The sequence below is a fragment of the Musa acuminata genome, chromosome BXJ3-6, assembly GCF_036884655.1.
Source record: "Musa acuminata AAA Group cultivar baxijiao chromosome BXJ3-6, Cavendish_Baxijiao_AAA, whole genome shotgun sequence".
Classification (NCBI taxonomy): Eukaryota; Viridiplantae; Streptophyta; class Magnoliopsida; order Zingiberales; family Musaceae; genus Musa; species Musa acuminata.
Genome location: NC_088354.1, coordinates 37,858,863 through 37,874,357, shown reverse-complemented (window position 1 = coordinate 37,874,357; position 15,495 = coordinate 37,858,863). Strand labels below are relative to the sequence as shown.

Sequence of the window (15,495 nt, the reverse complement as noted above, 5' to 3'; positions counted from 1 at the left end):
GTGACAGACAGCAGTTGCTTTCACAAACTCTTGAAAGTAGCCATGCAAAGTACAATCTAAATACAGAATAAGTAACATAAAATCAAGTTACCACCGGGAAATTCCCACTGAAATCTTCATGATCTGTTTCTACAGAGATCAAACGTATCTGAAAAATAATGGACTCAACATTTTGCACAAGAATCAGTCAGTAAACAAACATCCACAATCACCATAGCATGCAGGACTTTCACCATCATTGTAATGTTACATGATGATAAAACCATCATTGTCGATAAGCCAAGAATGAATTGCCTTCAAGGAAACAACCAGATGTGACCGAGTAGCCATCTCTTCCATCTGCTTGTTTCTCACTTGGGAGAGGATTCAGCATTGTTCAGATCAAGACCACCGTTTCATCCTTTGCTAGAATTTGAGGTCACAACAGTACGGGAAGCATAGAACATCTGAAATAGATCGAAATCAGTTCCAAGAAGCCATCTTTGTGCCAAAAGATATAATCTTTCCCACTGGAACATCAAAAAATCCTAATCAAAATATTTAAGCTGAAGAACTCAGTCGACCAAAGCTTCAAGATCCGATCTTTCCAAAGAAAACCCACTCCAAATCAACTAAAAGCACAAAACATGAAGTAAGAGCGACCAAAGGTGGACTCCTCACCAAAACCATGCCAAAACAGCCAAGAACGCCAAGCAAGACCAAGAAATCATGAGGGCAGGAAAAGACCAGCTCGATAGAACAAAGATGTGAGAGATTTGGTGGAGTGGAATCCTAGAAAGAGCAACAGTGAGGCGAGGCCTCCATGCAACGCAGCCTCTGAGGAGGCATACTTGATGGCATGGCTTATCCGCTTCTCATCTCTCTGCTGCTTTGATCAACCTTTCTCAGGGGTAATTACGTGTTACCCCACCTGCTTGCAAGACTTCAAGATCGCCGTCGTCACGCGTAACGAAAAGCTCCCCTGACCCTCCATTATCGATCAGATGCACTTTTGTCGTCGTGCACTCCGCCCTTGGCAATCTCGAGAAGCTTCAGAATTCACCAACCAGCCTCCTCGAGCATCACAATGACTGCGCCCAATTATGCAGTAGGTAAAAGCGATGGGCGAGTAGGTGTGATAGTTGAGCCGGCGGTGGTCGAGCAGTGTAGGAGCGGCGACGGTTGAGTGGGCCCAAAGACAAACAGCATAAGCATCAAAGACTGGGGTTGCTAAGTAATTATTAGAAACGCATGGAGTTATATGTAAGCAATGCATACAGCTGAGACCACTTTGAACTCAAATCTTTAAGCTTCCCTTTAGGTCCCGAATTAGTTAGTCCCTACATCAAGTTATAGGGAGCCGTGTGTCTTTGTTGCTTTGATTAAAAGGAACAAAGGAGTAGTGTATTTATATATAATCTATAATCAAATGTTTTATGCATCATTGAATCACAAGGCTATGGAGTTCTTTCAACTGCCTTTTAATACACCACCATATTTAGTAAAGTGGGTTTAAACTATAAAATGTCTAATTATATAGTTTATGTGGTCATCAAACAACATTCTTATCAATCTGATAGTTAGGTAAGAAATAAAATCTCAATTTAACAGAGGACTGATTAGGACACATTTTGTAGTAGCTCATCAGGACAACATCTCTTAAAATGATTAATAGCATCTTAGAATCATCAACATCTGTTAATGATGAGAATACATGTTTATCTCTGTATTGATACTTACTATACACACTCAAATAGCAAACGGAAATCTTTTGACAGGACAAGATGTTCAAAGACTATGTAGCCACCAAAGACAGCAACGCCAAAAACACTTGGGAGTGTGGTTTCATCAACTTCTTATACTCATTTGCACCATTTGTCATACAAATCGAATGCATAAATAGGTGGTAGGATTAAGATTACATTAGTGTTTCACATCCAACATGATGGTGATCCTTTGGGGATAACATCTCGTATCATCTAATTTAACAGATATAGTTGGGCACTCTTAAAGACAAATGGAGAGCAAAAATTGAGTTGAAAAAACAAAGATGGGGGCGAATTCCGGAAGAACATGAAGTCCAAGGACATTGGTTTAAGTTCTATAGAAGATCATGTTCTATCATCTAAATAAAAACTGATTGATCCATGTTTGCTTCCCTTTTTCTCAACTCGACTGCTGTAGTTTCTTCCCATGATCTTGCATTATCTCGCATGTTAATCACAATAAAGTTTGATAATTGAATCGGCACCAGCAGTGAATAACCATGGCTGCCTTGGATGAAACTTGCAATCCAACACTCCTGCATGGTCAAAAAGCTTAGCAGTCGATTTTAGTTCAAACACACCTACTAATAGAGAGATGATAAAGCTGCTTGTACTACATGCAACTTTATTTTTTTTCTTCTTATGAATAGAAATTTAGTTAATGAAATATAAAAACAAGTTCCAACATAACACTGACCTCTACCATCAGAGCTTGTGTGGCCACGCAAAATTTCCAATGGGACAATGAGTGGATTCTGGTTAAGATCCGAGTACACCATGCCGTGAAAGACATATGCAGTGCAGTCATCGGAACACGAGGCAAAAAGAGGGTAGGAACGATGAAAGGCAACATTTGTTATATCTTTCGGATGGGTCCTGTAGATTTTTAGAACAGAAAAGGTGCAATTGTTATAATATGAAAATTTTAGGGAGTATGCAAGTAGCCGAGTACAAATAACTAAACAAAACAATGATAAAATGTCAAAAAATTGGAAAGTGACAATTTCAGAAAATAATAATGAGGGTCAGCTGAAAGGATCGCTCCGTGACAACCTAAATAAGTAGTACCAGACGTGGAAACAGATTTTCTACTTATTGAGGTAAGACTGGTAGCTTCTTTTATCATCAATCAAGTAATGTATTTTTCAACAAATTTTTGTGTTAATTGATACTAAAATAAAAAATGGAAGAGGTAACAACATACAATGAAGCCACGAACAACCACCACTGTCGACCGGGTAATGTATCTTTGGTTCATTTCTGCACTAATCGATCCAAAAACAAGCATGCAAGATGTGATAATATACATCATAACAACAATAACATGTACAACAGGTATTATGAGTGTCACAAGACAATCAAGAATAATGTATACAAAATATAAATTTATGGAAATGATGTGAGATCTCAGTTCGTTTCAAATAGATTCAGACATTTATACAGATGACAAAAGTTAACTTTTTTTTTTTTTTTTTTGGGTCATTTGGCTACTGAAGTTTCAGCAGACAGAAGAAACTGAAACAGTAAACCAAAAATTTTATGTAATAATCAAGGTTGCAGCTGCAGTATCGATTTTATTCCAGAATTTCAGGTCCTTAATCTTCTTTGCTTGAATGCCAATCAGGTCATTAAGAACCAATGGTCACACTAACCTCAATGCACAGACATTCATGAGTACTGTACTATAATAAATCTGTTACATGATATTCAAATATGTAAACATGCAAATAATAGGTTGCAAGCAAAACCATGTTTCCAACATCCATGTCCAAAGACATGCATTCCAAATCCATAAAAATGCACTATCATCTAGAAAGAAGAATAAATTGTAGAATGAAAGAGACAAGAAAACCCAAAAGTTTGAACATACTTCAAGGTCTTGTATGATTTAGACGATAGATCCATATCAAACCAGCACATTTTTCCATCCTTGCTCCCCACAATAACATTATCACCTAAAAGGTTTTTAGTTAGTCACACAAAAACTCGATGAACTCATTGATTCCAATTTGTTCAGGAAAACATACTCGGCAAAATGTAACTGAATACTTACCTCCAGGATGAATTGCAATGGAGGAAATCTCACGAACGCCAGTCTCAAGCTTCTTAACAAGCTTCTGCTTCAAAAGATCATAAACACGAATATTTTTCTTTGTTGATATGAAGAAAATGGAACGCGTTGGATGAAAAACTGCTGAAACTGGAAGCCCGTGCAATTTCTTGAATGGATTTTGTGTATGCTTCTTGGAGAGTTGGTGTATCAATATTGCTCTAGAATCACGTGCACAACAAGTCAAGGATACCAATTGAAGATAAAACATATGCAACCATGAAAACAGTTTAGACAGCTATAGGATTATGTTCAACATGGTCATAAGTGATACTATGATAAGGTTTGTTCTTTATCACCCTAGTGACTGATTTGACTCACAAAGATGGCCTCTCTACTTCTAAAGATCGATTCCAGACACTGACCCTACCCACATTAGTGAGAGCCTTGTGTGTTGGGAAACCCTTCTTATACATCCACGTAGTCATGCTTATCAATTGGGAAACAAGAAAATATACGAGATTTGTCTTGAATAGCAGGTTTACAAGAACAGCTTTCACCTAAATTTCTGATATAGCAATCCTTTTCTGCAAATTGAAATATTCACTTAAGATCTCAATAATACTCAAATGCTTTTATGAGATCTAGCCATTTGTTAATTGAAGTTCAAACATTCAAAAGAATCAGCTAGGACTCATTAAATAGATTAAACAGCCACCTCATCTTTTGTGGCCTCTTCTTATCGAGTATCTTTTGACTGCATACAACAGCCAGCTCACACTGATGTAGCACAAGTCTAATTTTTTCATGGCATTTTTTAATAAACCAAGAATAAATGATGTTTCTGACCAAGCCCACATGCAGGCCTAGCGACAATGTCAAATATAAGTTCATGATTTTTCTAAAAAAAGTAACTTAAGGGAGCATATCAACCAAAAATACAAAGAACTGAATTTAATCAGAAGCAGTAAATAAACAAAAGCTGAAGAAGATGCATAAACAAAAGCTGAAGAGGATATCACTAGGCACAACTGTAGTAAAATAGTCGCCTTTGCGATGCCATTCAACTGTTGTCACAGCCTGAAAAGCAGAAAAACAGAACAGGAGTGTTAACATGGTACTAACATGAACCCTACCAGTAACAGAATTATTTTCAGACAGTACAAACTAATAAAGACAATAAATTACCTTAAGATGCTTTAATCTGATGCAGTCATACTTGTCATCTTGGACCCAACTCACAACAGGTGTGCTTCCTAAATCATCAAGCCTAGTGTCATGTAACTTGCATAGAAACTAAAACATAACATAAAGACAAATTCACTGATCACCATCCTCCTCCGGTTTTGATTCCTCCACATGAAGCAGCTCCTTGATCCTCGCCTGCTCTTCTGCATTTCCCAATCCAGTATCTAAAATAAGCACGTCATGTCCCCTAATTAACAAAATTGGACATGTATGTTAGAGGGAAGCAAATGATCTATGACAATCAAGTTTACTGGTTGAAAAAGGACACATAGATTACGCAGAAATTGCCAGGACAGGAAGTTCAGGCAATGGGTTCCATGATATATGCTTGATAGCTTCACCAACATTCCAAACTCTAAGACAGCGACTGGTTTCGATCTCCCAAACACGCACCGTTCCATCAGATGAACCTTCAGAATAGTATAGCTAATCATTAATACAACGTAAATTGAATATGAGAAAAATGCCATAGTGTACTACAAGAAACTAACAACATTCAACAAATGAGAATCAAAGTAAATCAAAGAAGCATTTCACCACAAACCAGATGCCATCCACTGCCCTGATACATCAATTGAAATCGTCTTCACAGGACCTGTATGTCCTCTGTACTCGAGATAGCATGTTCTTGGATAAGGCCTCAAATCTTTCCGACTGGGTAACTTGGGTTTTAGAGACTCAGGATCTATGTTAATCTGTGAATCAGTAAATTGATGTCAGTTTTGACAATGAAGTTCAAAGAAAAAAAAGTATTGAATAGGAGAAAGGACATCACAAGAAAAAATGATCTTGCACGCTTGATTCCATTTAGGAACATGAGAAATAGTTAGAACAAATAAATATCATGTTCAGTGACTTTTTTACATAATAAAAGAGGCACATACACGTTTCTTCCGGGTTCGAGGGCACAAATATAGGTCTAGACATCTATCAAAGTTCTCTTTAAGTGCTTTCTCATATGCCGGCACACTTCGAAGCGACTCAAACCTGTCAAAAGTTCATCAATTGTAACACCAGAATTTAATCTAAACTAAAAAAAATAACTACCTGCTACAAGACCCACAAGTACCTTCTAGGAATAAACTTAGGACGGTCTTCCTCATACATCAGCTGGTAAGAGTTAATCTCCTCCTGGGTAGGGATGTACTCCACAGAAGGATTATATGATTCTTCATGACCTAAAAGTGAAAAGACGTAAAGCAACCCCCATTACCAAAGAGCATTAAAGATTTTAGCAGGATGAGGAACTCAAATACTCTATTTATCAATAACCATCGTGCAGCATTTGAATCTAAAAATTCAAGAGCTAACCTACACAAGCATTGTCACAGCATATGCAAGCATGTGCACGTCTTTTGCATTACGCCTTATATACACTTAAAGCACGTAGGCAAATCCAAATAAAAATATTTTGAGCAATGAAGGAATTCCAACCTCATGCAGTATAGGAATGCAGCCTACTCAAAACAGGGGCTCAACATGCTCATTTTACAACTTAAAGAAGAGTAAACTCCAGTACCTGCCAGTTTTGGTTTAGGTGCTGGAATATAACTCAAACCATGCCTCTTGTTTTCTGCAGCACTAGAATCATCACCCCATAATAAGTAAGCACGAGGTTCCTCCTTCGGTTTGTCAAACTTAATAAGGCCCTTACGAATGGCTCGAACATATTGAACCACCTGATACCAGAATGATATAACCCAAAAAAAGTGGTTAATTGATTTTATATCATAGTTAAGAAAAAATATATAATTGATAGTTGACAAAGTTGACAAAATGAACTTCTACATTCCCTTCCATAGGGGACACAGAAACCTGAATGATCATAAATTTTATATGACTTGTAATACTAACTCCAAGGGACTTTTCTTTGTTCCAAAATTCATATAGTGCTGGATCAATTTCAGAACAATTCCTTATCATTTTAAAGAATAAAAATGTTATTTTTAAATTCTCAAACAAATTTAAACCCTTTGATAGGAGGCTTCTTCTGCTCAGTCTTGTATATCATTATCGTTACCTAAGAAAGATTTTCTACTAGCTACAAAATAATGCAAGAAAATTGAATTTTAAAATAAGCAGAATATTAAATTCCTTTATTTTTAGAATACTTCCTTTATTCTGTTAAGAGAAGAAATTGTTCTGTTTCCAGGAAAGTACAGAAGGCACTAAGAAAAAGATCATTACCTTTTTCTGTTCCCACTTAGAAGGAACAAAACGCCTCTTTGGCTCTGGTGCATTAGAAAGTGGATGTCCTTTGTCATCCCACACGAACCAATCAACATAAGGCTGAATTGTAAATTATCATGACATATTACATACACGTTAGTAATTCTGTATGCACAAGGCAAATGTTCTACTGATTATTCTACAATTAACGTAATATGAGTAGATCACTGACCGCATATGGATCAACTCCTGCATGTGGAGTCTTCCCCTTCAGCATCCTACCGATAATTTTAACCTCCTCCTTTGTCAACTCCACCTCTTCATCATTATATTCGTCATAAATCTTTCTCCTATATTTGGTTTAAAAAATAAATTATACTAAAAATAAAATACATTCAACAACGAATTAAGTATCTTCTGCTAAGAATCATAAACAAGTGGACCCAAATTGTCATGATGGCCCAAAAACTTGAGGTGTTAAAATTAACAGGAACTGACAAATTAAAGCTCATTGTATTCAAAGTTATTTGCAGCGTTTAGTTTAACTAACATGGCCACGTTATATATAGACAAAAGAATAATTAAGTTGGGAATCTGCTCACCAATTTTTAGCATCATCTACCCCAGCTAGAAAAGACTCGATCCTGTCCTTTCTAGCCTGCTTCTTGATCTTCTTGCCTGCAACATCATACCCAATATGCTCCTCATCCTTATACCACTCCAACGGAACGTCTCCAATCGTGTTTCTCGAAGGCACCTACATTTATAATAGAAAATGACTTGATAAAGAAACAAAATTTCAAAACATGAACCTAAGGAAGCAATAAGCGACCTACCTCCTCCTCAGAAGAATCGCTCTCCTCTCCAGGCCGATGGTCCTCATCATCACTAACATCCCCGTTTTCCTCCTCACTGTCGACAGGAGATCCCTGAGAACCCTGTAGTTCAAACAGACCGAAACCAATCAAGACGTTCGAATTTTTCCCAAAATATTGCTCGCCTTTTTCTTGCGCGGGAAACGATGCCCACCTCATCCTCCGACAAACTCGCGGCGTCACTCGGCTGCGATTCCTCATCTCCACCACGGGCTTCCTCCACATCCTCGTTTGCATCCGGATTCTCGACAATTTCTTGCTCCAACCGATCCTATATTCGAGTCAGAAAGATCAGAAAGACGGGTAAACGAAGAACCGGAGGTCGACCGAGAGAAGATGGAGTCAGAATAAGAACACACCGAGTTCTTAGAAGATCTCCGCGACTTCCCCATGGCTGTTGCTGCTGCCGCCGCCGCAACCATGGAGGTCCTCCTGTAGCCGCTGCAACTCTCTCTCTCTCTCTCTCCTCGATCGAGCTCTGGTTAGGGCATAAGAGGAGAAGCAGGGTTTTACGATCATCCGGCGGCCTACAAGGAAGCATGGGGCCGGCTAATAAGCCCAAAGTTCGGTCGAACCGAACCGAACCGAACCGACTGTTAAATTCTTAAAACCCTAGCAACTAAAAATTCTCATTTGGGCTTATTTAGCCCGGCTCATGCAAACGATACTTAACTCGGACCGGACCATTTCCTTAATATGCCAGATGAAGAGCCCACCATGGGCCCAATTAGAAATCCATGAGCTTGGGATGGCAGTCAAGAACTTTGCTCTATATGACTCACTTAAATTAGGTTTAGGTACTATTTACTAGGATTTCTGTAACAAGCTCGATTTGACAAGACATGAGATTATATGGTAGGAGTACCCCAATCAACAATGGTCGATCGATCCATATCGTAATGGGTTGCAAGTGGTCGAGTTAGTGTGAGAGAAAGAGAGAGTGAAGAAGTCGTACCCTTTGTATTAATTCATCATCATACTGATAAATACCACTTGGACCGATTCATGATGAGACGATATTTAAGTATTTAGATTGATATTTATGTATTTAGGCATTTAGATGAAGAATTGATAATGAGATAGTATTTAGGTATCTAGAGATATCAATTCATCATCAAACCAATAAATGCCATCCCGATCGATTCATTATGAGATAGTATTCAGTATAGTATTTAGGTATTTAGAGTGCATTGCTTATTACATAAGATAGTGAGAGAGAGAGTGTAAAGGATTTTTTATTATTTTAAATTAAAAATTAAATCAAATCATACCACCTAAGAAGTCATACTCTGTGTATCAATTCATCATCATATTGGTAAATACCACTTGGATCAATTCATAATGAGATGATATTTAAATATTAGATCGATATTCATGTATTTAGGTATTTAGACGAAGAAGGCTTACTTCGTGTATCAATTCATCATCAAACCGATAAATAACATCTGATTGATTCATAATGAGATAGTATTTAGGTATTTAAAATGCATTGCTTATTACAAAAGATAGAGGAAGATATAATTGTTTTAATAAAAAAATTATATAAAAATCTAAAAATAATTTAAACTTAATTAAACATACGACAATAACAAAAGATCTCAAGATAATTAAAATTTGTGATTTTATTGTTATCGTCGCATATCGCTTTTAGGAAAATGAATTTAGTTATGTGCAAAGAGCAACAATGAATTATCAATCAGTTGAGGATCTAAAAGTCATAGTCACCAACTTATTTATGACTCATATCTAATATAATCTTCCAATTACATGTATTTTACAGCTATTATCAAGAAGTTAATCTTTTTTATGTAGCACTTTATTGAACTGTTCACATGTAACCTATGTGGCTATGCAAGTGGTAGTAAGACTTGGAAAAAATAATTCCTTGCATACCCATTGAAAGATGGTTCAGTCAAACTAAACTCCAGACCAGTCTTGGAATCCAGGACACAAAACCTAAAAATAAGATCATTAGGTAATTGATGTTTTGCCAAATTTAAAAAAATTACAAATTGTTTTTTCTGAAATAAATCAAAAGACATGCATGCAACTAATTATGTCTAAAATATGCATGCAACTACATGTGACTCAGCTGTTGCTGTGCCACTCTTATCTTGAGATTCTGAAGCATTCTGAGCCACTGCACACACATTATGCAGCATTATACAGCCTTGAACATGTGATAGTGTTCTGCTGGCAAAGATGGTGGCAAGCTTACAACAATTCCTGAAGACCAGCTAAAATGCTATTTAGAATGAAGTTGATGCATTGGCTAAAAGCTTACTCTGCTGCTGTTCTTCAACTCCAATATTTAGATGATAAACCTGCATCAGTAAGAAATATTTATTTATACACTACTCCAATAGTTAAAAGTAGATCCAGTGATCATGAGAGCTGGTTTAATCATTTTATCTTTTACTATTACAATGCACCTCCTCACATTAAACCAGCATGCATATCTTACTTAAGGAGGTGATTTTTACTACAATAAATCTAATTTCCAAAGATAGAGCTAACTTTCTCTAGATTCTATAAAATGTTTACTTTATCTTCAAGTGCATAGTACATGGAGAGTTCCTCCACATGTAATTAACCTAGGAAATAATTTTTTAAAATATTTTTCACAACAACAATCTTCAAAAAATAAAATTCACATTTAAAGCACATCATGAGAAAAGTAAAGTCAATTATTGGGTTAAAACAAGGTTGTTTGTTGAGTTTTAACATAACCAATAGCCATAATGTGACCAATAAAAGAAAAATCATCACATTATTCAAAAGCACCTATATACAATTTGCCAAGAGAGCATGCAGAGTGCATTGCAAAAGAAAATACAAGACTGTGTTGCTATAAACACATTTACATGTCACACAAATGGCATGGTAAAAGGCATAAAATAAAAGAGAAATTAGTTTCCTGCTCATTTCCAGTTTACCCATCAATTTATCAGTCTAAATGAGTGGCACTTACCCCCTATATTTTGTGTGAGCCAGAGTAAATTAATGAGGAACAAGATCAGATAGACGAAAAGCACAAATAAAAGGAGGTAGAAAAAACTACCACACTCAATACACACATTGTGAAGTCAGGAGGCAGAGGTTCCTCCCCCACACCAAAGTCACTTGACACTTCTGTCCTGTGAGGAGACAAACAAGGCACAAATAATGCAGACTGGAAATAAGGATAGCAGAAGGCAGAATAAAGTAAAGTGAAAAAAATTTGCAAAGAGAAGTTTTGACTATTGAACCATTACCAACATCTCATTGAAAAGAAAAGAAAAGAAAAGAGAGCATACTTCCAAGTCCCAGTGGCTAAGTATTCGGGCTTTGCTAAAGATAAAAAGGAAGAGAAAGGAGGATGATTCCCCTTTGACTTAGCACACTCTTTTGTTAAAGAGCAACAAAAAGAAAAATAAGCACACACATTTAGAATATGAAAGTAAGAATGGTAGGGCCTTACTAAAGATTAAAAAGAAAGAAAAGAAGATGATTTCCTGTTTACTTTGCCGACTCATTTGTGAAGAAGCAACAACAAGAAAAGGAAACACACTTGGAATATGAAAGGAAGAACAGATGTAAGGTATTCTAACGATTGTCTCCTACAAGAAAAAAGCCTCAATCATCAACTTTGCATAATCCTGAGACTGAGAACATGATCTTAGAAGGGAGGATTAACCCAGTTTTGATATCAAAACCGATGCTAAAAATTTACAATTATTATTGACAGTTACAGATACTATTGACAGTTACAGATACTACAAAGGGATGGCATTCTATCCGATGCATTGGATAATGATGCTAATCACTAATGTGGATGTCTCACATAAGCCATCTTCATCCTTCAGTCTAACCAGAAGCATCACTGCCAGGTGATGAAGATGGGTGTTCACAAATGAAGAGGAAAAAGATGGATCAGCTTTAGCCATTTACTCTCATCAATCTCTGCAGAGAATAAGAACACAGAAAAAGGAAGTCAAAATGCATGACCAAATCATCAAACTGAACAAAAGTGCTCAAAAGAAAAACTCTTAAGTAAAGAATCTAGCCAAAATTTTCTAGCAAAAGAAGTGGCAAAGCAGACTATTCATGAAAAAAACACTTAAAACAATGCTGAGAACTTCAGAAAAAAGCACCGACTCTCATGGTTCTAGTTTGTATCTTATAAACAATGAAATCCACTGGCAAGTAGAGTTTCTCTGGAGGATGGACTCTAATCACAGCATATAGGTCTAAGGTCCTGAACAACGAACATCAACAATAATACAAGATAGTGTGGGTCTAATCTTCAAACATTTCATTTTCATTCATATCTACCAGTATCACCATTTTAACTAGAATTCAGGTCATAAAAATTTTGATCTATCTGGCTGTCTAAAATTTCAAAAAGCCATAGAAGCACTGATTTCCGCAGCAAATCTTGTTATAAATTTTGTCTTATGGCCAAAACAGATGAAGATCTATTGTAATGACAGAACACCCTCAAATGTGCACATCCAATTCTAGCAACGTAGTGATGGTAAGTAATAGTACAACCTCCAAACATACTTCCTGCTCAAAGTTGTACTAGGTTTAGCAATATCTAATCTGGGCTTCTACCCAAGCACCAAAAATTACTCCTTGACACAACCATCAAAAGACTCAATAAAGTTCACAAAAGAATGATTTTTAACGAAAGAGTAGATTGCTTCCATACCTCATACATTTGCCTCAGCACCAATCCCTTAGCGATAGACCACAGACAGATGTAGAGCGCTCAATCCCGAAAGATAACGCTGTCCGCGAGCTCAACCAGGGGGTCAAGACAGTCTGGCGAGAATTTCCGTGCAAAGAGGTACGAATACGTCGAATTAGACCTCCTCAACTCCTTGATTAGATCACTGGAGATCTCCAGTGGGCGGTAGGTGTGTGGATGGCCACCGACGCTATCAGTCCAGTTCACTCTGGTAAGGGTATAGCGAGAGCACCCTTCGGGGTCCTGCATCTCAAGGAGCGTTGGAAAGTAATGCTCCTCGGGGTAGCAAGAATCCTCTCTGGATTTGAGGCATGGCATCTTGAACTTCTTCCAGAGGCGGCGGTCTCGGACCACCATCGTGGCGTGCCGCCTTGCAAGGATGAAAAACTGAGATCCAACCCGGAACTGGTCGAACGACACTTCAGGAAGCATCGCATTGTCGCCACGAGCGATGTAGCGATCCCACAGCCCGGGTTCGCCAGCGAGGATCTCGATGAAGCTTCGGTATCGGTGGCGGAGGACCGCATCGCCATGGGCGGCCGGCGGAGCACCGGAGTCCGCAAGGACGGCGTCGTAGGTGAAGCGGAAGGAGTGGAGGGGGACGCAATGTTGGGAGAGGAGGGCGAAGAAAGCGTTAGCCGGGTCGTCAAGAAGCGCAGCGGCAAGGAGGCGGCGCGCCGCGGAGATGAGCGTCGGGGACGCTCGCTGCGTGGCCTTAGCCGGGATGAATCGCCCGCTGAAGGAGGGCGTCGGTACGAGCCGGAGGCGGGAGGAGGGATCGGCGTGGACATACACATTGAACAGCCGCTCGTGGCCGCGGAAGAACCGCTCCCAAAGGGGCGCGAACGAGAGGTCGGAGTTGGTGAGGAACATAAACGCAATCTTGGGCGGCGCCGCGGTGCGTCGGCGGATCCCACCGCCCCCGCCGGCGCCGGAGGAGGCGAGGGTGGTGCGGCGGAAGAGCGCGAGGTCGTCCATCTCGTCGCGATCGGGAATGCTCGGCAGCGTCTTCGGCGGCAGGATCCGCGGGGCCAAAACGAAGAGCACCGGCACCGAGACAAGCAGAAGGAACGAGATCACGAACGGCGACGAGAAAATCATCGTCCGCTCTCGATCCTGCTCCAAATTCAGACACGGAACCCTCATCCCAGCAAGCAAGGGAAAAGAGCAAAGATCAAACCTTTAGGGTTCTAAGCAAGCATTTAGAGTGGGAAGCGATCCGGGATCGAAATCTTGGACGAAAAGACAAATGCGAGGCACCGACCGATTCGTCTCACTCCGAGTTCCTCCATCCCCGCATCAAAGTCGCCCCTTGGCGCTTAGGATCGGAATAAGAAGACGAGATTTCGTCGGTCGAAGAGTAGAAGAAGAGTAGAGAGTGGATGGAGTGAAGAAGGGTGGAGGTTTCCCATCTCCCATAAATAACCCCTTTTTTTCTTTTCTTTAATCGAAATATATTATCTCATAAGAAAAAAATCTCCTTACGCCTTTGTCGATCACCCACGCAGGTACCTACGACATCGATCCCAACAAGTGGGTCCCCCATTTAACAACTAGGTAGACGATGAGGTGGTGAGCATTAAATGGGTTAAGAGTAGCTACACATCAAATGGATTCGCGGAGCACGATAAGTTAATCGCATCCACATGCTTTGTAGATCTTAAGCCGAGCGGTCCACATCCTGCGCTGACCAATCAAGAAAAAGAAAAATAGAACAATCTCTTCATATTTATTGAGATGAGGACACGTGTGCACAAAGCAGGTGGGATGGCCGTGCTGCGTCTGTCCCGCGGCGGGAGCCGAGCTTTTGCGTTATTCTAATAAAGAAGGCCGAACAGAAGAAGTGTTTCCACTATTTTGTTGCCGTGTTGTGTTTTTTAGCTTACAGCACTGAGGTTCTGTGCAAGGATGCAAGAAATGTTTCGAGCTTTTTGTTGTGACACTGTTTTTGGCACTCCGGAGTTACCAACAGATGTGCCAAAGCAGATGAAAGCATCAGCACGGATTCATACAGAGAATGAAAGAAGAAGCTAAGACAAATAAAGCAGTGAGAAGAATAGGTGATGAGGACTCGTCAATCAATGGAAGCCACTGATCTCAGTGGCTGCATCTCTTGCTTGAGTAAGAAGTGAGGAAAGAATCACAACCACCGACACCACTCGCATTCTTTTTCAGGCACCAGAAGAGTTGGAGTGCAATGTGGTCTTCAGACGTCCTCCTCTCAAACAAAAGAGAAAACAAAGACAGTGGTGACTGCAGGAGCAATCAACTTTGCCATCAGTCAAAGAAGAGATGACAGAACACATTATGAAGATAGAATCAATTCTGCAACAGATGGATATACACAGATCGCTGCTAATATTTGGCCAACACCGAATGCATAAAACCTGCTCTGCTCTTGCATGTAACAGCAGGGATTAGAGAGTGAATTGTGAAGATGAAGCAGAGGTATGAGGTTGAAAAGTGATCAGAAAATAAAGCATGAAGGATGATGATGAAGTATATGGGGTATAGATTTTTGTGTAAGCTGTCTCATCTCAGTTGTTCCAAATTCAACATAAATTATGATTGCTAATTTCCGGTTTCAATTTAAATATTTGAATACCCAATTGTTCTAACTTTTTTTGTTGTCATAATTCTTAAAATGGCATTTTTAAATGACTAATTAAGGTTTCA

At 39.1% G+C, this 15,495-nt stretch overlaps 2 protein-coding genes and 1 long non-coding RNA gene across 7 annotated transcripts; all 3 read right to left on the bottom strand.

The window, feature by feature from the left end:
• Window positions 1-18: 18 nt before the first annotated feature.
• LOC135640078 (uncharacterized) lies at window positions 19-1,516 on the bottom strand. The gene is made up of 2 exons (XR_010497164.1): window positions 661-1,516; window positions 19-446 (listed from the first exon to the last, which is right to left on the bottom strand). It is a non-coding gene; the product is annotated as an uncharacterized LOC135640078 (long non-coding RNA).
• A 301-nt stretch (window positions 1,517-1,817) lies between these two features.
• On the bottom strand, window positions 1,818-8,625 carry LOC135639414 (ribosome biogenesis protein BOP1 homolog). The gene is made up of 18 exons (XM_065153155.1): window positions 8,447-8,625; window positions 8,242-8,358; window positions 8,049-8,150; window positions 7,815-7,969; window positions 7,445-7,562; window positions 7,231-7,332; window positions 6,563-6,722; window positions 6,113-6,221; window positions 5,928-6,030; window positions 5,588-5,738; window positions 5,321-5,453; window positions 5,127-5,230; window positions 4,984-5,051; window positions 4,815-4,875; window positions 3,799-4,026; window positions 3,616-3,700; window positions 2,443-2,621; window positions 1,818-2,281 (listed from the first exon to the last, which is right to left on the bottom strand). Exons 1-18 carry the CDS (start codon window positions 8,507-8,509, stop codon window positions 2,196-2,198), a joined length of 2,124 nt encoding a protein of 707 aa, XP_065009227.1. The 5' UTR covers window positions 8,510-8,625; the 3' UTR covers window positions 1,818-2,195.
• Window positions 8,626-10,058: 1,433 nt separating this feature from the next.
• Window positions 10,059-14,212, bottom strand: LOC135581347 (glycosyltransferase BC10-like). 5 transcript variants are annotated; one of them, XM_065153410.1, is made up of 4 exons: window positions 12,781-14,212; window positions 11,911-12,029; window positions 11,149-11,224; window positions 10,059-10,411 (listed from the first exon to the last, which is right to left on the bottom strand). In XM_065153410.1, the coding sequence occupies exon 1, from the start codon at window positions 13,963-13,965 to the stop codon at window positions 12,841-12,843; it is 1,125 nt and encodes a 374-aa protein (XP_065009482.1). In that variant the 5' UTR covers window positions 13,966-14,212; the 3' UTR covers window positions 10,059-10,411; window positions 11,149-11,224; window positions 11,911-12,029; window positions 12,781-12,840. The 5 variants fall into 5 exon arrangements, with proteins under 5 accessions (XP_065009482.1, XP_065009483.1, XP_065009484.1 ...); XM_065153411.1 differs by having other exon boundaries at window positions 11,165-11,224; XM_065153412.1 differs by lacking the exon at window positions 11,149-11,224.
• Window positions 14,213-15,495: the final 1,283 nt, after the last annotated feature.

Bases quoted from the DNA above. Each gene is read 5' to 3' on its own strand.
- LOC135639414 (XM_065153155.1), bottom strand. From the start codon at position 8,509: ATGGTTGCGGCGGCGGCAGCAGCAACAGCCATGGGGAAGTCGCGGAGA. The intron at 7,563-7,814 runs GTGAGCAGATTC...AACCAAATATAG, and splicing joins GTAGATGATGCTAAAAATTG to GAGAAAGATTTATGACGAAT. The intron at 5,739-5,927 runs GTATGTGCCTCT...ACTGATTCACAG, and splicing joins CTCGAACCCGGAAGAAACGT to ATTAACATAGATCCTGAGTC.
- LOC135581347 (XM_065153410.1), bottom strand. From the start codon at position 13,965: ATGAGGGTTCCGTGTCTGAATTTGGAGCAGGATCGAGAGCGGACGATG.